We start from the raw sequence: 21,875 nt of genomic DNA, 5'->3' as shown, positions 1-21,875 counted from the left end.
GGATCTTGAGGCCGGACCATGAACACGAGTACATTGGCGTTCAGTCTGGACACCATCCGATCTACGTCTGGAGTGCCCCAGTGAAGGCAGATCTGATGGAAGACTTCCGGGTGAAGTTTCCACTCACTTGAGGCGGGACCCTGATGGCTGAATAAGTCTACCGCCCAGAGATTTACTCCTGGGATGTGTACTGACGAGATCACCGAATGATAGATCTCGGCCCATCAGAGAATGTGAGGTACCTCGTCCATGATACCTGATCGTGGGTACCTGCTAGTTGATTAGCGTATGGCACAGCCGTGGCATTATCCAATTGAATTCGGATGGGGTGACCCACCAGAAGGCAGAGGACCTGCTGAAGGACTAGCCGTATCATTCGGATCCCCAGAACAAAGATCGGGAGAAGGCTGGCATCGGTAGTCACTAATAATCATTGAACCGGAAGGAACTCCACTGGATGAGGAAGAAGCTCAGAGACTACCCTCTGAAAGCCTGTTTGACCTACAGAAAACGAGCGTAGCGAAGGAAACAGCTTCCATTGCTGTCACCATTTTTCCTCATGACCCTCCCAGCAAATCGAATGGAATGAGTGATCAAGTAAGTGATTTCTGAGTTGAAGGGCCACGGCCTTGTCTCAAGGGAGAAATACCAACCCTCTGGAAGTGTCCAGGATCATCCTCAAAAAGGATATCTGCTAGGCTGGAAAAGAGGAAAAACCTGTCTAGATGAAGCTGCCAGCCCAGGAGAGGGTATAGCAATTGATATAGATGACTCAGCGTAGTCCTGGAAGAGCGGCTAGAAAGTCAATTGGATAGGGCAGGACGACCACGCCTCTAGGGTGCAAGAGGAACATGACAGCCGCCAAGACCCTTGCGAACACTCAGGGTGCGGTAGCAAGGCTGGAGGACAAGGTCGTGACTTGAAAATGATGTTTGTGAATGGAAAAGCGAAGGAATTTTTGAAGAGGGGAAAATAGGAATGCGAAGGTAAGCATTCCAAATGTCATTGGATGTCAGAAACTCCACCCTCTTTCCGTTGAAGTAATGGCTGAGCAGAGGAACTCCATCCGAAGAAGGAGGACCTTGTCCAGCTTGGTAAAAGTTTGAGGTCAAGGATCGGTCTTACTTTTCGGTCCCCCTTTTTGGAACGAAGATCCCTTAGATCTAGACCGTCCTGGACAATTCTTCCACTGCTGGTTGGATCTATAGGAAGCATGCGATCCTAGGGAGTGATGTCAGAGGCTTTTTGAACGCAGAGTACACTTCCATGCTCTGAGCTATAATGCCCTTCTGGGTATAATGGCATTTGCTGCTGACAGCGCCGCGCAACTAGCTACATCTGAGAGGCGAGAACCAACTATTCTCCCGCTCAAGAAATTTGATTGACCAGCTGTACTGTCTGCGTGAAAAGGTTACTGATGTGAATCAAAGTAGTTAAGGTCTCCGACCAGGAGACCATTGCTCTAGCAACCCATGAGGTGGCTAAGGAAGAGTAGAGCGCTGAACCCGAGGCTGCAAGACGGAACGTACCAGACTTGCTATCTGACAGTCCGTTGTAATTTTAATTGATGACCCATCGGGCAGGAATACTGGTAGACAAACCACAGGAGATACTACCCGGTTAATCTGCCAAGTGGCAGAATGCGTGGCTGCATCCAGAAGGTCAGGAAAAGCCGTCTCTTGCTACCTCCACTCATTTGACAGTGCGGAGTTAAAATGATGAACCCTCAATCCACCACCCTCTTAACAGGGAAGTGGAGAGGGATCGTCCACCTTCTTGCATCATCTGATAAATAGTGGAGATGCAGAGAGGGGTGCTCAGATGCCAAAAAAGGGTGCCACTGTACATCCACAGAGTTCAGGTCACCGGGTGGACAGGGCTGATTCCGGTGTTAGGCCTGGCTGCAGAAGAGTATACATGGAGGCGACACTCCATATGCTCGTCTATTGATGGTGTGGGGAGATTGTGCCCTTTAAAAGGACCCTTCGCCCTTAAGAATCAGACCAGGCATGGCATCCCACGTCATAGGGTGCCTGAGGGGGGTATACGTGGAGGGGACACCCCACGTGTTTGCATATTGGCTGAAAAAGGATACCGCGCCTGCAGAGGCTTCTGTCTAGTGAATCGCTTATCCGGACGCTCCCTGTCCGGGTGAATGACAAATGCTCTGCGAGGGAGTTTAATCTCCTTATGAGGGACACTACGTGATCTAGAGTAGAACCGTAGCCCTCATCAATCTACAAAGATTGGTTGATGATATGAATAGGCGAATCCATCCTTTTCTGAAGCTCTGGCGAGTCCAGATCCATGGCAATATCCGATCCATATCAGAGTCTTGTTCTCAGCAAATCATTGGTAAGGGAGATCAGGAAATGAAGCTTCCATTTTCTAGACGCCTATACGTTTCTAGAATACTTGCGGCCCCTGCTAGCCGATGGCTCCCATGTAGGAGAGGAAGCATATATATCGGTCCTGTGAGCACTCCAAGCCACATAGGGTTCACGGAGGGCTTCAATCTCTTGATCAGAGAAGCCATGGGATGTGGCAGTGATGAAGCCCATTCAGGGGAACTAGGTACTCTGGGATAAGCTGGGATCGGCGGCGGAGAATTCCTGAATTCATTTAGTGTGACCGGCTTCGTACTGGTCATGTGCCTTTAAGACAAGGGAATACTAGTCATGTGCCTTTAAGACAAGGGAATACTAGTCATGTGCCTTTAAGACAAGGGAATACTAGTCATGTGCCTTTAAGACCAGGTAATACTGGTCATTAGGGTTGAGCGAAACGGATCGTTCATTTTCAAAAGTCGCCGACTTTTGGCAAAGTCGGGTTTCATGAAACCCTACCCGATCCCTGTGTGGGGTCGGCCATGCGGAGAGAGAGAGAGAGAGAGAGAGAGAGAGAGGCGGAGAGAGAGAGAGAGAGAGGCGGAGAGAGAGAGAGAGAGAGAGGCGGAGAGAGAGAGAGAGAGGCGGAGAGAGAGAGGCGGAGAGAGAGAGAGAGAGAGAGAGAGAGAGAGGCGGAGAGAGAGAGAGAGAGGCGGAGAGAGAGAGAGAGAGAGGCGGAGAGAGAGAGAGAGAGAGAGAGAGAGAGATCGACTTTTCGCCATAATCGGCCGATTTCACTCGACTCGACTTTTGAGATAGTCGGGTTTCGCGAAACCCGGCTCGACCCTAAAAAAGTCAAGGTCGCTCAACCCTACTGGTCATGTGCCTTTTAGACCAGGGAATCTTGATCATGTGCCTTTAAAACCAGGGAATACTGGTCATGTGCCTCCTAATGGACCGGGGAATAACACGGGTCATTCATGTAAGTACACGAGGGAATAGGGCAGTACTTCCTTACCCTGCTGCAGAGTCGTTGTGTCCCTTTAATGCAAAAAACATCGCCCCTGCCGGCCAGGTGGACCAAGACGGCCACCGGGAGTTGCAGAGGTGATAAAATCTCGCAGAGAGCGAGAGGAGCCATTTCGGGGGCGGAGCCAGACGTGATGTGGGCTGAGCCTTGTGACTTCCATGAATAGGCCCAAGCCGAGGCCTAAATTTCTGCAGTTGGCGGAAGCCATACCAGGGGTAGAATAGAGGGGCATTGGGCCGAGAAAAGCGAACGCTCCCTTGCCAGACAGAAAACACCAGAAAAGATGGGCGGAGCCGACTTAGTGCGCCATAGTGAGGGCGCGACTTCCGGGATGTGGCCTACACATCGGCTGAAGCCGGGGGCTACATTTTTGCAGCCGGCCGGAGCGTTACCTTAGGGAGGTGGGCCACAGGGAAGCCATGCTAATATCCCACTGCAGGGGCCCATTGCCGACTGGATCCACTCACCATTGGTGCGCGTCCCGACATGGAGTCACCGCGGATGACTGGGTTTCAGCGCCGAGGAAAGCGCGCACTGTTCTGTTCTGCTGCAGGTCAGGTATTGCAGCGTGGACGGTGCAGGGATAAAGAGATAACCCTCAATCCACCATCCCCTTGTTAGGGATGTGGAGAGGAACCGTCCGCCTCCTTGTGCCATCCGCTTTCACAGTGGTGGGACAGTGGGGGCTGCTCGGACGCCAAAGAGAAGGAGCCTCTGTACATCCATGGAGTTCAAGCCCCCGGGTGGACTGGGCAAGTTGTCTGGCAATAAGCCTGGCTCAAGGAGAGGATACATAGAGGCGACACTCCATGTGCTCGCCCGTTGCTGGTGTGGGGAGATCAGGACCCGAAGGAACCGTCGCCCCTAAAGTGAGCTCAGGCATGGCTTCCCACGTCGCAGGAGAGGGTACGGGAAGGCGACACTCCGCGTTCTCGCCTGTTGATGGTTTTGGGGAGATCGGAACTTTGAAAGGATCGGTCGCCCCCTTCACTCCGTTAATTAAAAAATAAAAATTTACAGAAAAGTAAAAAATAAAATAAAAACGATGGGGTCTGAACCAGACTCAAGTGCCTCCTACAGACACTAAGCAAGAACTGGTTAGCTGACAGCCAGCAGGAAGGTGTATACTGCAGGGGAGGAGCTAACTATTTTTGTATCACTTAGTGTCAGCCTCTTGGCAGCAGCATACACCACACGGTCTGTGTCCCCCAATGAGGTGAAGGAGAAAAATATTTTTTTGTCATTTTCACAGATCAACGTAAAATTCTGTGAAGTACCTGTGGGTTAAAGGTGCTCACGACACATCTAGATAGATTCCTTGAAAGGTCTAGTTTCCAAAACGGTGATACTTGTGGGGGTTTTCCACTGTTTATGCACATCACGAACTCTCCAAACGCGACATGACATCGGTACACCATTACATCAAAGTTTGCATTCAAAATCTCACTCCTTTTCTGAGTCCTGTTGTGCACCCAAACAGTAGTTTACCTCCAGATATGGGGTAACTGCATACTCAAGAGAAATAGCACAACAAATTTAGGTGTTGATTTTCTCCTGTTACCTTGTAAAAATAAAACATTTAGAACTTTAAAAAAAATTTGTGGGAAAAATTGAATTATTTTTATTTTCATGGCACAATGCTATAAACCCTCTGTAAAGCACTTGGGGGTTCAAGGTGCTCACCACACATCTAGATCAGTTCCCTAGGGGGTCTAGTTTCCAAAACAGTGTCACTTGGGGGGCTTTCCACTATTTAGGGACATCAAGGGCTTTCCAAAACGCGATATGGCGTCTGCTAATTATTCCAGCAAATTTTGCATTCAAAACTCAAATGGCGCTCCTTCCGCTCCAAGCCCTGCTGGGCGCCAAAACAGTAGTTTTCCCCCACGTATGGGGTATCAGAAAACTCAGGAGAAATTGTACAATTAATTTTGGGGTCCATTTTTTACTGCTAGGCTTGTGAAAATAAAAACAAATTGGGTCTAAAGTTAAATTTGTATGACAAAAAGCATCTGAAGGGATAATAAACTTCTTGAACTTGGTTTTGAGCACTTTGAGGGGTGCAGTTTTTAGAATGGTGTCACTATTTTCTGTCATATAGGCCCCTCGTAAATTTTATTGGAAAAACTTACTGCACTTTATTGCAATGTTGCAGTAGCCAAAATAAAATAAGTTTGGTTGGGTTGTTTTTTTTTCTCGTTACGCCGTTTACCGATCGCATCAATTTATTTTATATTTTTATAGAATTCCTGAACGTAGCCTTTCCAAATATGTGTATTTAAATTTTTTTTAAATGCTTTTTTTTAATGGGGCAACTTTTATTTCTTTTTTTATAGCTTAACAATTTTTTCTAATTTTTACTGTATTTGTTAATAACCTTAGTGATGGTCTCATTACTCCTACAATACACAGTAGGGCTACAGAACTACGATGTATAGCAAAACTCATCGTATCCTAAGGGCTGGCTTTCACAGTAGCACCGTCATGATGAGCATGGAGGTCTTCAGCAGACCCCCAGCTGCCATGGTAACCCATAGACATCCCGCTCCGCTCCACCCACAGCTGTTAGAGGCAAATGATGGCTGAATAATACAGCTGTCATCTGATGGGAATAATGCGGTCTGTCGGTGACCAGACAAATTATATAAGTATAGGTCGATGTACTGTTAAAAGTTGAATATCAAACGTTTCTAAATTATTTTTAAAAAAAGAAAACATTACATGCTTTACATTTTTTTCAATCGTTTAAAAAAATGATGATACATTCCCTTTAATTATCCAATCCTTTTGTTCTCATGGACAGAGGTCTCGCCCTAGCCAAACATTCATGTGCAAGGGGGGGTCAGATTGACTGAACAAGTATTCAGCTGACATCTATCATTTGTGTAAGTGTTGTTGGTTATACAATAACAGTTTTTTAAAAAAATATCAGACTATTTACTGCATTTATTTGTTACTACTCACCTGTGCTGTTATCTGTAGGAATCTCCTCTTTGCACCGCTCATCACCCCTCACATGTGTCTCAGTAGTATTAATATGGGTCAGATCTTTACCCTGAAACAAAGATTGTAAAAGTCACAGACAGATGGAGAAGTCACACTATGATCAGCTCTAATCCTGTCATCTCCACCGTTCTCATTACACAAGTATAAAACATATAATACTGGTGGATAAAACAAGACTGAACACAAGACCTTCACAGCCATCTACACATCATAGGGGAGATCTCATGACACCTTCTCTCCATCTACCTGATGATCCTGAGGAACATCGTGATTTTCTTGTTTATAGTCCTGTGGAAGAAGAGGACGGGGACATTTCTCTGGTGGTGTCGTCCTACTGGATAGAACTGGAGGAAACACATACAGCGACTGAATTCATCCTTTACATACAGATAATTATAGGCCGTGTGTATTTAGTCCTATTACCTGGTGATGTGAGGGGCTGGGGAACCTCCATCATGACGTTCTTGTACTGATCTTCGTGTCCTTCTAAATACTCCCACTCCTCCATGGAGAAATAGACGGCGACATCCTGACACCTTATAGGAACCTGACACATACAATGATACCGTCATCCCCCCGATCCCTCCATAGCGTTACTGCATAATGTCCCAGCATTCCCAGCAATGTCACCTCTCCAGTCAGCAGCTCAATCATCTTGTAGGCGAGTTCTAGGATCTTCTGGTCATTGATGTCTTCATGTATCAGGGACTGAGGTGGAGGCCCCTTGATAGGGCTTAGAGGTCTTCCCCATCCCTCAGTCACAGGGTCCTCACAGAACTCACTAGAGGTCTTCTTCACTACTGTGTAATCCTGGTTATGGAGAGACACATTAATAAATCTCACTACAGACATTTCCAGAGTCCTCACCTCTCCAGTTCTGTCCATCTGTTATTCCCATAGATAAGAATGATGTAATGTGACGTCATCAGAATCTCTCACCTCTCCCATAAGCTGGAAGAGGATCTCTAGGGTGAGGTGTAATATGCTCTCCGCCATCTTGTCCCTATCCATCCTTGACAGGTCAATCAGGAAAATTCTCTAACATAGAAGATCTCCATCGAGAGGATCCAATATTGTAGGGACCTTAATGAGAAGATGAGCAAATGTGAAATCATAAAGTTTTGATAAATCACAATTTTATCAGCAGGAGATTACCATTAGAGGACTAGTAAATCTGCTGCCGTGTAGTCCTCCCTATTCATAGGGCTCTGTACAACACCACCACTGATTGGCAGCTTTCTGCCTACGTACAGTGTAAAAATAAAGCTGTTAATCAGTGGTGTGAGCGGGGTTATACAGAGCTCAGTATTCAGAGAATTGGTAGATCTGCAGAAGAAAAAAGGGATTTTATAAAAAAAATACAACACACAACGCAGTAAGTGTACACACTGCTGTAGGCTACTTTCACACTAGCGTTTTCTGCAATCCGTCACAATGCGTCGTTTTGCAGAAAAAACGCATCCTGCAAAAGTGCTTGCAGGATGCGTTTTTTCCCCATAGACTTGCATTGACGACGCATTTGCGACGGATTGCCACATGTTGCATCCGTCGAGCGACGGCTGCGTCGTGCTTTTGCGGACCGTCGGGAGCAAAAAACGCTACATGTAACGTTTTTTGCTCCTGACGGACCGCCCCCACCTCCCCGCACCTTACAATGGGGCAGCGGATGCGCTGTAGAAATGCATCCGCTGCCTCCATTGTGCAGTACGTTAAACGCTAGCGTCGGAATCTCTCCCCGACGCATTGCGACGGGGAGATTCCGACGCTAGTGTGAAAGTAGCCTAAGCTGGATCTCTGCCCTTATAACATGCTTCTCTCACAGGGGGCAGCAGATTCCCTTTATTAAAGTATGTAATAGAAATCAATTAAACCCAGTTATAGTAAATAGGGTCTGTCAAGCGCCAGGTATCTTTTTTTTTTTTTAACCTCATTTTTATTGAAGTTTGCAGAAAATACATTACACACCAGCCTGTAGAAGAAGATCACACGCCCGTGCGCAGACGGGGCAGATAAAACCGACTTTTGCAAATTAAGCTGGCATGACAGAGACAAAAATTTAAATCTTTAAACTATTTGAACGCGACCTAGCTGACATTGAGCTTTATTGAACAACATTGAACAACAACATGAAAAAACTGTAATTTTGTAATCAAATTATAAATCAAATGATAAATTATAGGTTATTCTTGAGATCCTCAAATATATACCATGCTGTAGATGTGAAGGGCTCAACCATACTCCTTTTTTCTCCCCAATAAATTGCCTCCATTTTAGAAAAAACTTGCCCGTTTGCGAATCTTTATTACATAATGCTCCACCTCCATGAAATGCTTCATTTGTGATATCAATTCTACAATGGGGAGGGGGGGGGTACAGAACTCGATATTGAGGGAGCACCCATTGGAGACAACAGAACGACATCCAACTCGTTCTGGGCAACCTCAAAGGTAACGTCTTTTAAGTTGACCATAATGGAGAGTTTGATTTGTCCCATCTGAAAATAATGATGGAGAGGTAGATTATATTTCTCCAGACACTCTGTGCATGTCAGCCATCTCTGCTCAGTTGGGTGCAGAAGGTGCGAGATGTTATTATCCCCTGCCTGCTGCCATTTTGAGAAAAATTTATGTTCACTGCCTTGGGGGAATTCAAGATTATGCCATAGAGGGAGGTGTTTCGAGACTCTAAACAATAGGTCAAATTTTTTCCTAACTGTCTTCCAAGTGGAAATAGTATCCCTAAAAATGACTGATCTTTTAATTTCTGGGGGTAACGAGGCAAACCGGAAATGAGAGAGCTACTAAATTAAATGGATAAGCATAGTCAGATTCCAGCGTGTGATTAGAATATGTATGTCTCTTGTGGAGCCAGTCTATTATATAGTGGGAGAGGCAGGCAAGATTGTAGTTTCCAATACTTGGAAAATTGATGCCTCCATCGTCTTTAGACGCCATGAGTTTGTACAGACTAATCCTAGGACGTTTACCCCCCAGATAAAATGGCCAAAGGCCCTATTAAGTATGGTGACATCAGAGCAGAGGCGTAGCTAGGGTTTCATCTTTGGAGGGGGGCGAAAAATCTGAGTGGGCCCCTAACCAAGTAATCCTGACTACAGCTACGCTGGCGCATCCTAATTGTGAGTATACGGAAAAATCACCAGATGACTGTGCTGTGATTGAAAATAAAACTATATATAAAAACGAACACTGATATTACTATATGGAGACCATGTAGTGGTAGACACCAGACTTGCAGACCACATAAGGGATCACAGGAAGTATCTGATAGAAATGAAAGGTGGGCAATAGGACCCAGCGTGCCTAAGCCAATCCAAGCGTGCACAAAACTGCAACCTGGCAGAAGCTCTTCAGGTCAGTAAAGCCTGCACTTTACACTGCAGGAAGGAGACTCTGCAACTGGCCACTGTGCTAGCAACGTGCAGAATCTCCATCAGGTAGAGGAGCAGGCATTTTGCTGCTCTCCTCCTGTGTTGTGTTTTGCCTCATCACAGAAGTGGCAGTGACTCCCGGGGGCCCCTTCATGTGATGGGGGCTCGGGGCAACGGCCCCCTCTGCCCCGCCAGTAGCTACGCTACAGCGTCAGAGATAAAAGGTAAATCCTGCTATGCCTTTAGCTGACTAGTATTTTTTTTTATAAGAGGGGGGTAATTTAGGGTGTATAGAGATGTTGGTAATAGACCTATTTTAATTTCCAGATAAGTGATGTACGACGGAGCTAATGGTATACCACCTAAAGAAGTAGTTGAGTAAAGTTTTATTTCTCTCTCAGATAGTGGAAGTATGTCGCACGTTTTACATTAATTTAAAAGCCAGAGTAAGAACCAAAATTTTCGAGTACCGTAATTCAAGCACTATGGGCAAATGATAAGTGAGGCTGGACATAAAGAAAATGATATCATCAGCAAAAAAAAGCTGCCTGAATTGATTTATTAATTTGGATCCCTGAAAGTGTTTGGATCTGATAAAATGTGGAACAAGGGCTCTAAAGCTAAGTTCAAGAGGAGGGGGGACAATGGACATCCCTGTCTCGTTCCTTTTTTGAGGAGGAAAGAAAAGGAGTTGACAAAAAACCCAGAGTGTATATCTGAGCCTTTGGAAAAAGAGTATAAATTACGTATGTAATTAAAGAAGGGGCCTGTGTTGTGAATTCTGTTGTCGGGCTCCCTCCTGTGGTCATGAATGGTACTTCGGCTGGTTCTGTCCATGGACTTCCTCTGGTGGCTGTGGGTGTTTCTGAGTTTCCTTCCACAGGTGACGAGGCTAAGTCGTTAGTGGGCTGCTCTATTTAACTCCACTTGGATCTTTGCCCCATGCCAGCTGTCAATGTTGTACTATTGGTCTAGTTCACTCCTGGATCGTTCTGGTTACCTGTTATTTCCAGCAGAAGCTAAGTTCCTCTTTGCTATTTTCTTGTTTGCTATTTTTTCTGTCCAGCTTGCTATTGTGAATATTGCCTTGCTTGCTGGAAGCTCTGGGACGCAGAGGGGCGCCTCCGCACCGTGAGTCGGTGCGGAAGGTTTTTTTTTCCCTGCACTCTCTGCGTGGCCTTTTGTAGGTTTTTGTGCTGACCGCAAAGTTGCCTTTCCTATCCTCTGTCTGTTCAGTAAGTCGGGCCTCACTTTGCTATATCTATTTCATCTCTGTGTTTGTGATTTCATCTTACTCACAGTCAATATATGTGGGGGCTGCCTTTTCCTTTGGGGAATTTCTCTGAGGCAAGGTAGGCTTTATTTTCCTATCTTTAGGGCTAGCTAGTTTCTTAGGCTGTGTCGAGTTGCATAGGAAGCGTTAGGAGCAATCCACGGCTATTTCTAGTGTGTGTGATAGGATTAGGGATTGCGGTCAGCAGAGTTTCCACTTCCCAGAACTTGTCCTGTATTTTTGTAGCTATCAGGTCTTTCTGGGTGCTCTTGACCATCAGGTCCATTCTTGTCCTAACCACCAGGTCATAACAGTACAGCTGGCCAAAAGTATTAATGCATCTCAATAGAGGGATAAGAGAAGTTCTGAGACCATTTTTTTTTCTTTGCAGTGTGTTTTGTCTCTCTTTTCCCCTTTACCTCTGGGTGGTTCAGGACACAGGTGTAAACATGGACATTCAAGGTCTGTCCTCTTTGATGGATAATCTCACTATAAGTGTACAAAACATTCAAGATTTTGTGGGTCAGAATCCGATATTAGAGCCTAGGATTCCAATTCCTGATTTGTTTTTTGGTGATAGATCTAAGTTCTTGAATTTCAAAAATAATTGTAAATTGTTTCTTGCCTTGAAACCTCGCTCCTCAGGTGACCCTGTTCAACAAGTAAAGATCATTATTTCTTTGTTACGTGGTGACCCTCAAGACTGGGCATTTTCCCTTGCGCCATGAGATCCGGCATTGCGTGATGTTGATGCGTTTTTCCTGGCGCTTGGATTGCTTTATGACGAACCTAATTCAGTGGATCAGGCAGAGAAAATCTTGCTGGCTCTGTGTCAGGGTCAGGATGAGGTAGAGATATATTGTCAGAAGTTTAGGAAGTGGTCTGTACTCACTCAGTGGAATGAATGTGCCCTGGCAGCAATTTTCAGAAAGGGTCTCTCTGAAGCCCTTAAGGATGTCATGGTGGGATTTCCCATGCCTGCTGGTCTGAATGAGTCTATGTCCTTGGCCATTCAGATCGATCGACGCTTGCGTGAGCGTAAAGCTGTGCACCATTTGGCGCTACTATGTGAGCATGGGTCTGGGCCTATGCAATGTGATAGGACTTGGACCAGAGCTGAACGGCAAGAACACAGACGTCGGAATGGGCTATGTTTTTATTGTGGTGATTCCACTCATGCTATCTCCGATTGTCCTAAGCGGTTCGCTAGGTCTGCCACCATTGGTACGGTACAGTCTAAATTTCTATTGTCCGTTACTCTGATTTGCTCTTTGTCATCCTATTCTGTTATGGCATTTGTGGATTCAGGCGCTGCCCTGAATATGATGGACTTGGAGTATGCTAGGCGCTGTGGTTTTTTCTTGGAGCCCTTGCAGTATCCTATTCCATTGAGAGGAATTGATGCTACGCCTTTGGCCAAGAAGAAGCCTCAGTACTGGACCCAATTGACCATGTGCATGGCTCCTGCACATCAGGAGGATATCCGCTTTTTGGTGTTGCATAATCTGCATGATGTGGTCGTTTTGGGGTTGCCATGGCTACAGGTTCATAATCCAGTATTGGACTGGAAATCTATGTCTGTGCCCAGCTGGGGTTGTCAGGGGGTACATGGCGATGTTCCATTTTTGTCAATTTCGTCTTCCACTCCTTCTGAAGTTCCAGAGTTTTTGTCGGATTATCGGGATGTATTTGATGAGCCCAAAGCCAGTGCCCTACCTCCTCATAGGGATTGCGATTGTGCTATTAATTTGATTCCTGGTAGTAAGTTTCCTAAGGGCCGATTGTTCAATTTATCTGTGCCAGAACACGCCGCTATGCGGAGTTATATAAAGGAATCCTTGGAGAAAGGCCATATTCGCCCGTCGTCATCACCGTTAGGAGCAGGGTTCTTTTTTGTGGCCAAGAAGGATGGTTCTTTGAGACCTTGTATTGATTACCGCCTTCTTAATAAAATTACAGTCAAATTTCAGTATCCTTTGCCGTTGCTGTCTGATTTGTTTGCTCGTATTAAAGGGGCTAGTTGGTTTACCAAGATAGATCTTCGAGGGGCGTATAATCTTGTGCGTATTAAACAGGGCGATGAATGGAAAACAGAATTTAATACGCCCGAGGGCCATTTTGAGTACCTGGTTATGCCATTCGGGCTTTCCAATGCTCCATCAGTATTTCAGTCCTTTATGCATGACATCTTCCGAGAGTACCTGGATAAATTCCTGATTGTGTATTCGGATGATATTTTGGTCTTTTCGGATGATTGGAAGTCTCATGTGAAGCAGGTCAGAATGGTGTTCCAGGTCCTTCGTGCGAATTCCTTGTTTGTGAAGGGGTCAAAGTGTCTCTTTGGAGTTCAGAAGGTTTCATTTTTGGGGTTCATTTTTTCCCCTTCTACTATCGAGATGGACCCTGTTAAAGTCCAGGCCATTTACGATTGGACTCAGCCGACATCTGTGAAGAGCCTGCAAAAGTTCCTGGGCTTAGCTAATGTTTATCGTCGCTTCATCGCTAATTTTTCTAGTGTTGCTAAACCGTTGACTGATTTGACCAAGAAGGGTGCTGATGTGGTCAATTGGTCTTCTGCAGCTGTAGAGGCTTTTCAGGAGTTGAAGCGTTGTTTTTCTTCTGCCCCTGTGTTGTGCCAGCCAGATGTTTCGCTCCCGTTTCAGGTTGAGGTTGATGCTTCTGAGATTGGAGCAGGGGCTGTTTTGTCGCAAAGAAGTTCTGATGGCTCGGTGATGAAGCCATGTGCTTTCTTTTCTAGAAAGTTTTTGCCTGCTGAGCGCAATTATGATGTTGGTAATCGAGAGTTGTTGGCCATGAAGTGGGCATTCGAGCAGTGGCGTCATTGGCTTGAAGGAGCCAAGCATCGCGTGGTGGTCTTGACAGATCACAAGAATTTGACTTATCTTGAGTCTGCCAAACGGTTGAATCCGAGACAGGCTCGATGGTCGTTATTTTTCTCCCGTTTTGATTTTGTGGTTTCGTACCTTCCGGGCTCTAAGAATGTGAAGGCTGATGCCCTGTCAAGGAGTTTTGTGCCTGACTATCCGGGTGTTCCTGAGCCGGCGGGTATTCTCAAAGAGGGGGTAATTTTGTCTGCCATCTCCCCTGATTTGCGGCGGGTGCTGCAAAAATTTCAGGCTGATAGACCTGACCGTTGCCCAGCGGAGAATCTGTTTGTCCCTGATAGATGGACTAGTAGAGTTATCTCTGAGATTCATTGTTCAGTGTTGGCTGGGCATCCTGGAATCTTTGGTACCAGAGATTTGGTGGCTAGATCCTTTTGGTGGCCGTCTTTGTCACGGGATGTGCGTTCTTTTGTGCAGTCCTGTGGGACTTGTGCTCGGGCTAAGCCCTGCTGTTTTCGTGCCAGTGGGTTGCTTTTGCCCTTGCCGGTCCCGAAGAGGCCCTGGACGCATATTTCTATGGATTTTATTTCGGATCTCCCCGTCTCTCAAAAGATGTCATTTGGGTGGTTTGTGATCGCTTTTCTAAGATGGTCCATTTGGTACCCTTGTCTAAATTGCCTTCCTCCTCTGATTTGGTGCCATTATTTTTCCAGCATGTGGTTCGTTTACATGGTATTCCGGAGAACATCGTCTCGGACAGAGGTTCCAAGTTTGTTTCGAGGTTTTGGCGGGCCTTTTGTGCTAGGATGGGCATTGATTTGTCTTTTTCCTCGGCTTTCCATCCTCAGACAAATGGCCAAACCGAACGAACTAATCAGACTTTGGAAACATATCTGAGATGCTTTGTTTCTGCTGATCAGGATGATTGGGTGTCCTTTTTGCCGTTGGCTGAGTTCGCCCTTAATAATCGGGCCAGCTCGGCTACTTTGGTTTCGCCGTTTTTCTGCAATTCTGGTTTCCATCCTCGTTTCTCTTCAGGGCAGGTTGAGTCTTCGGACTGTCCTGGTGTAGATACTGTGGTGGATAGGTTGCAGCAGATTTGGACTCATGTGGTGGACAATTTGACATTGTCCCAGGAGAAGGCTCAACGTTTCGCTAACCGCCGGCGCTGTGTGGGTCCCCGACTTCGTGTTGGGGATTTGGTTTGGTTGTCTTGTTATGTTCCTATGAAGGTTTCCTCTCCTAAGTTTAAGCCTCGTTTCATTGGTCCGTATAAGATTTCTGAGGTTATCAATCCTGTGTCATTTCGTTTGGCCCTTCCAGCTTCTTTTGCCATCCATAATGTGTTCCATAGGTCGTTATTGCGGAGATACGTGGCGCCTGTGGTTCCATCCGTTGATCCTCCTGCCCCGGTGTTGGTTGAGGGGGAGTTGGAGTATGTGGTGGAGAACATTTTGGATTCTCCCATTTTGAGACGGAAACTCCAGTACCTGGTCAAGTGGAAGGGTTATGGTCAGGAAGATAATTCCTGGGTTTTTGCCTCTGATGTTCATGCTGCCGATCTGGTTCGTGCCTTTCATTTGGCTCATCCTGGTCGGCCTGGGGGCTCTGGTGAGGGTTCGGTGACCCCTCCTCAAGGGGGGGGGGGGGTACTGTTGTGAATTCTGTTGTCGGGCTCCCTCCTGTGGTCATGAATGGTACTTCGGCTGGTTCTGTCCATGGACTTCCTCTGGTGGCTGTGGGTGTTTCTGAGTTTCCTTCCACAGGTGACGAGGCTAAGTCGTTAGTGGGCTGCTCTATTTAACTCCACTTGGATCTTTGCCCCATGCCAGCTGTCAATGTTGTACTATTGGTCTAGTTCACTCCTGGATCGTTCTGGTTACCTGTTATTTCCAGCAGAAGCTAAGTTCCTCTTTGCTATTTTCTTGTTTGCTATTTTTTCTGTCCAGCTTGCTATTGTGAATATTGCCTTGCTTGCTGGAAGCTCTGGGACGCAGAGGGGCGCCTCCGCACCGTGAGTCGGTGCGGAAGGTTTTTTTTTCCCTGCACTCTCTGCGTGGCCTTTTGTAGGTTTTTGTGCTGACCGCAAAGTTGCCTTTCCTATCCTCTGTCTGTTCAGTAAGTCGGGCCTCACTTTGCTATATCTATTTCATCTCTGTGTTTGTGATTTCATCTTACTCACAGTCAATATATGTGGGGGCTGCCTTTTCCTTTGGGGAATTTCTCTGAGGCAAGGTAGGCTTTATTTTCCTATCTTTAGGGCTAGCTAGTTTCTTAGGCTGTGTCGAGTTGCATAGGGAGCGTTAGGAGCAATCCACGGCTATTTCTAGTGTGTGTGATAGGATTAGGGATTGCGGTCAGCAGAGTTTCCACTTCCCAGAGCTTGTCCTGTATTTTTGTAGCTATCAAGTCTTTCCGGGTGCTCTTGACCATCAGGTCCATTCTTGTCCTAACCACCAGGTCATAACAGGCCTGTTAAACAAATTTTTGTTAAGACTTTAAATAACCAATGCCACTTAATGTTATCAAAGTCCTTTTCCGCATCTAATGAGATGATCGCTGGGGAATCTTTTAGGTCAGATGAGGAACGGACCTTATCCAGTACCAAAAGTACTTTTCTGATGTTCAATGTGGCTCAGCGACCCTTTACAAAACCTGCCTGTACTGGGGATATGAGGTGAGGTAAAAGGGAAGCCAGTCTATCGGCCATTATTTTGGATATGATTTTAATGTCAGAGTTAATGAGAGAGATTGGCCTATACGAGTTGGGAGATAAAAGGTCTTTCTCTGGTTTCAATAATAATCTAATGTAGGCCATATTTGTGGAAGGGAAAATTGGATCCCACAGATATTTTATTAAAAAAATCGATTAATGGGGAAATTTCGGCAGTTAAATGTTTATAGAATTTGTTTGTGTAGCCACCGGGGCCAGGGACTTTATTTAGTTTCAGTTTCTTAATTGTATTGTGACCTCTTCCAAAGAGATAGGTTTATTAGGAATAAGATTTGGTCCTTTGTGAAGAGGGCAATTTGACCTTATTTAAGAGTGTATCTGTAGAAGAAGTGGCTTTCCCAGTATTTTTATACAGGTCTCTATAAAAGGAACCCAAAATATAATTGAGGGTATGTTTCCACGTGGCGTATTCCGAGCGCTTTGGAAGCAGTGGACACCCGCCCCATCCAAAGCGCTCCCGGCTTTTGTACGCATGCTGATTCCGCATGCGTTCAAAGAACACATGCGGAATCACCGCATCCTATACATAAAACGGTGCTATTTTTTTTAACTTCATTTATTAAAAATATATATAAGAACAAACACATTTCTATGTCCATAAACCGGAGTACACTTATTACACTAGTTTACAAAATTAAAAGCAACAATGTATGAATTAGTAGTGTTCATTCCCATGTCTGGTCATTACCCGTCCAGCAATGTAGCACTGTGGTTATATATTTCACATACATCTAACAACTTTTTCTAACTTATTATCTTCATATACATTTACTGGATCGCATATAACGTCGACCTCGAAACTTGTAGTTCGATACCCAATAACTATTTACATAACAATAACTAAAAATTAACATTTCTGCTGGAAAAACCGACGCACCTGTAAATGTGGTTTGGGCACATCCCCTCCACATCAATATTCTTAGGCACTTGTTAGATCGTGACGGATGTTGAGTTCCAGAAGTCCCATATTTTATAGAATTACCCAGGGCACCCTCTATTTTGATGTTTTCATATGGAATCATTGAAATGACAAGTTCTACCCAGGATCTCAGTGTTGGGTGTAAACTACCCATCCATCTTAAAGCAATTAATTTCCTGGCCTAAAATAGCGTCTCTCAGAGAAATATTTTAATATAATGGTCCCAATTATCTTCTTCCACAACCCCAAACTGGCACACCAAGGAATCCAGGGCAATTGGTATTGGTATTAAGGATGACAAGAAGGTGGTAACCTCCTGCCAGAATGTATTTATTACTGGACACCTCCACATCATGTGTATGAAGTCAGCCTCCAATTCATGACACCTCGGGCATTCGGAGGTCTGAAAACGACCCATTTTTGCTAATTTAGTGGGTGTAAGATATGCTTGATGGATTATATATAATTGGGTCATTTTGTTGTTAGCTGATGGAGAAACCTTGATTGAGGACTCCACCATCTTCTACCAGCACTCCTCCTGAATGTCAGGAATCAAGAGTTGCCATTTTCCTTTAACCGCCAAAGGAGTAGAGTCCATGTTTGCTGACAATAGATAGGTGTATAGAGTGGAGATAAGACATTGTGGTCCCTGTGATTTAAGTATGCCAATCAGCAGGAGAGAAGATATCTGCGTGCCTGTACCTATGTGGGATTGGATTGCTCACCTAAATTGTAGGTACCTGAAGAATTGAGCTCTTGGGACTGCGTACTGCATCTGTATCTACTGTATATACTCGAGTATAAGCAAACACGAGTATAAGCTGACCCCTCTAACTTTACCTCAAAAAACAGGGAAAACTTAATGACTCAAGTATAAGCCTAGGGTGGCAAATGCAGCAGCTACCAGTAAATGTCAAAAGTAAAAATGGATACCAATAAAAGTAAAATTAACTGAGACATCAGTAGGTTAAGTGTTTTTGAATATTGATATAGAATCAAGAGCCCCATATAATGCTCCATAAAGTTTATGATGGGCCCCATAAGATGCTCCATATTAAAATATGCCCCATATAATCCTGCATAAAGGTTAATAATGGCCCCATAAGATGCTCCATAGACACATATGCCCCATATAGTGCTGCACAAACGTTGATTATGGCCCCATAAGATGCTCCATAGACACATTTGCCCCATACAATGCTGCATAAACATTAATTATGGCCCCATAAGATGCTCCATAAAGATATTTGCCCCATTCAGTGCTTCAGAAACATTAATTATGGCCCCATAAGATACTCCATAGACACTTGTCTTTTACTTTCAATACATTTCTGGAGTTCCAGAAAGCAGAGGAGAGAACGGTGCTATTTATCTTGCGGAGACTGTGCGTCTCCGCAAGATAAATAGACATGCTGCGGTCTATAAAGACGTGTTGCATGTGCGTATATGCAGGTTTGAAACCTGCATCTTTGTACGCATAGTGGATTTGGGATTTCATAAAATCCCATCCACTATGCTGTAACATCTGGATGCTCCCATGAGATGCCGAAAGCTGATAGACACGAGAGGACATGACACGCATGCGTACACGGCCGCAGATCGCCACAAACCAACATTGGTATACCAATATCTATAATATTTATATCCATTGTACTTGGTTGATTATGTGATTTGTCCATTTGATATTGATTACCTACCCAACTTGTTATCCAGTAGTTCTATACTGTATTAAATTTATTTTTAGTCATTACTTTTCTTAACTAGGTTTTGGTTTGCGGCGATCTGCGGCCGTGTACGCATGCGTGCCATGTCCTCCCGTGTCTGTTGGCTTTCGGCGTCTCCTGGGATACGTGATGAAGTGTCACATGGTTGTGTCCCGGCTCCGCCTCCCTTTGACGCCAACGCCGGCCGACATGGTTCGGGCTCTGGCTGCGCATGCGTCGATAGCGACGCAGAAAATTAAGGCTCTTTTGTAATTATTTTCATTCTGTCCGCAGCTCTGCTGACTCCCTCGTCCCTGGTGTTAGCGCTGTGTGGAGATTCTCCCGGGGCGGCCCGGGTCGATGAGGTGATGTCTGACGGCGCGGTACGTTGTCCTGACAACGGAGCACTACTTCCAGGTTGACATTGATTGGTTCTGTCCCCCTTTTTAATCAGCGCACTTTTGACTTCACTCATGCCCCCTGACAAAGGCTTTGCCGAAACACGCATCGGGGTGACGTGGGTATTACTGGCGTTTCCTCTCTACTTTTCCGGTGGTCCACAGGCCATTGATATAGGTATGCTAACTTGGGACTCATTTACTGTTTATAAATGCTTTCCCTGATGCCGTTGTCCTAAATATACTGTGTCTACAATCAATTATTATGTGCTAAACCTTGTCCATCATGTATCTGTGTGATTCACCAATGATTAAGGGTCTTTATATACCTTTTTGGGGGTAATATATTTATATTGTACTAGATGGTGCCCCGATTCTAACGCATCGGGTATTCTAGAATAGGCATGTCCACGTAGTATATTGCACAGCCCACGTAGTATATTGCCCAGCCACGTAGTATATTGCACAGTCACGTAGTATATTGCCCAGCCACGTAGTATATTGCCCAATGACGTAGTATATTGCCCAACCACGTAGTATATTGCCCAGCCACGTAGTATATTGCAGTCACGTAGTATATTGCCCAGCCACGTAGTATATTGCTCAACCACGTAGTATATTGCCCAGTGACGTAGTATATTGCCCAGTGACGTAGTATACAGCATAGAGCCACAGAGTATATTGGCCAGTCACATAGTATATTGCCCAGTTACGTAGTATATTGCCCAGTAACGTAGTATACAGCACAGAGCCACATAGTATATTGCACAGCGAAGTAGTATACAGCACAGAGCCACGTAGTATATTGGCCAGTCACGTAGTATATTGCCCAGTTAGGTAGTATATTGCCCAGTGACGTAGTATACAGCATAGAGCCACGTAGTATATTGCACAGCGAAGTAGTATACAGCACAGAGCCACGTAGTATATTGGCAAGTCACGTAGTATACTGCCCAGCTACGTAGTATATTGCCCAGCCAGGTTTGTCACAGTTTAAAAAATAAAAAATAAAACATATACTCACCTTTCCGAGGGCCCCTTGTAGTCCACGGCAGCTTCCAGTCCCAGGGATGGTATGAGCGCAGGACCTGTGATGACGTCGCGGTCACATGACCGTGATGTCAAGGCAGGTCCTTCTCCCATACCATCTTTGCCACCGGAACCTGCAACGGAAGATGGCGGCCAGCACGAGCGACTACGGAGGGTGAGTATAGCAGTTTGTTTTTTTTTTATTATTATTTTTAATATTACATTTTTTACTATTGATGCCGCATAGGCAGCGTCAATAGTAAAAAGTTGGGGACACACAGGGTTAATAGCGGAGTAACGGAGTGCGTTACCCGCGGCATAATGCGGTCCATTACCGCCGGCATTAACCCTGTGTTAGCGGTGACCGGAGGGGAGTATGCGGGCGACAAGCACTGACTGCGGGGAGTAAGGAGCGGCCATTTTCTTCCGGACTGTGCCTGTCGTTGATTGGTCGCGGCAGCCATGACAGGCAGCTGGCGAGACCAATCAGCAAATGAATAACCGTGACAGACAGACAGACAGAAAGACAGACAGAAGGACAGACGGAAGTGACCCTTTGACAATTATATAGTAGATATTTAATCATGGTCTGGTAATCTAGACAATACAAACTATAATATTTTGATTATCTTGCCAGTATCACCACATCCCATGCTTATAAATTGTACATATGCACTGTGGGTGCATCCACTATCCTACCTGTCTTTTGTATTGAATTCTAATAAAGTTTTTCCACAGTTTTACATAAATTTGGCCTGTTGATCGCCCTTTTTTTCTTGTTTGCTATGCTATGTATGGTATTGACGATCGGCCTATAAATTTGGTCCATTATCTGGCGCATTGCAATGACTAACTTAATCCTGACTAAAAATTCTTTTGGATTATTGAAAATGTTGCCAGCGTATTTGTTGAGTTACTTGTCCATGCCCAGGGAGATTAGCTACAGTACCATGGGTAATAAACATCTTGATTATGTTCTGACTGTAGGCAAAGGAACATCAAGATCTCTGGGGATGGACTTGTAACCTTGAGATTTTAGATATTGTTCAACAATTTGGGTTCTCAAGTCCTCAGACAGTTTTCTTCTTCATGCTTAGTGTGGCACACACACACACACACAATGCAAAGACTGAGTTAACTTCTCGCTTTTATATCTGGTTTCCGGGTATGATTTTCATATTGCCTACACCTGTTACTTGCTACAGACGAGTTTGAATGAGCA

The 21,875-nt window shown here is 45.2% G+C and overlaps 1 protein-coding gene across 1 annotated transcript in view; it reads right to left on the bottom strand.

The window, feature by feature from the left end:
• LOC138664024 (gastrula zinc finger protein XlCGF57.1-like) overlaps positions 1-21,875 on the bottom strand; it is a 72,605-nt gene that overhangs the window by 31,163 nt on the left and 19,567 nt on the right. The window contains exons 2-6 of the mRNA XM_069750430.1: positions 7,303-7,446; positions 6,994-7,173; positions 6,787-6,910; positions 6,610-6,707; positions 6,322-6,412 (exon numbers count right to left, since the gene is read on the bottom strand). Coding sequence (XP_069606531.1) covers positions 6,322-6,412; positions 6,610-6,707; positions 6,787-6,910; positions 6,994-7,173; positions 7,303-7,374 — 565 coding nt within the window. The 5' untranslated portion in view covers positions 7,375-7,446. The remainder of the gene's footprint in view (positions 1-6,321; positions 6,413-6,609; positions 6,708-6,786; positions 6,911-6,993; positions 7,174-7,302; positions 7,447-21,875) is intronic.

Source organism: Ranitomeya imitator, chromosome 2, assembly GCF_032444005.1.
Source record: "Ranitomeya imitator isolate aRanImi1 chromosome 2, aRanImi1.pri, whole genome shotgun sequence".
Classification (NCBI taxonomy): Eukaryota; Metazoa; Chordata; class Amphibia; order Anura; family Dendrobatidae; genus Ranitomeya; species Ranitomeya imitator.
The sequence above is the reverse complement of the archived record's forward strand: the minus strand, read 5'-3'. Positions and strand labels throughout refer to the sequence as shown.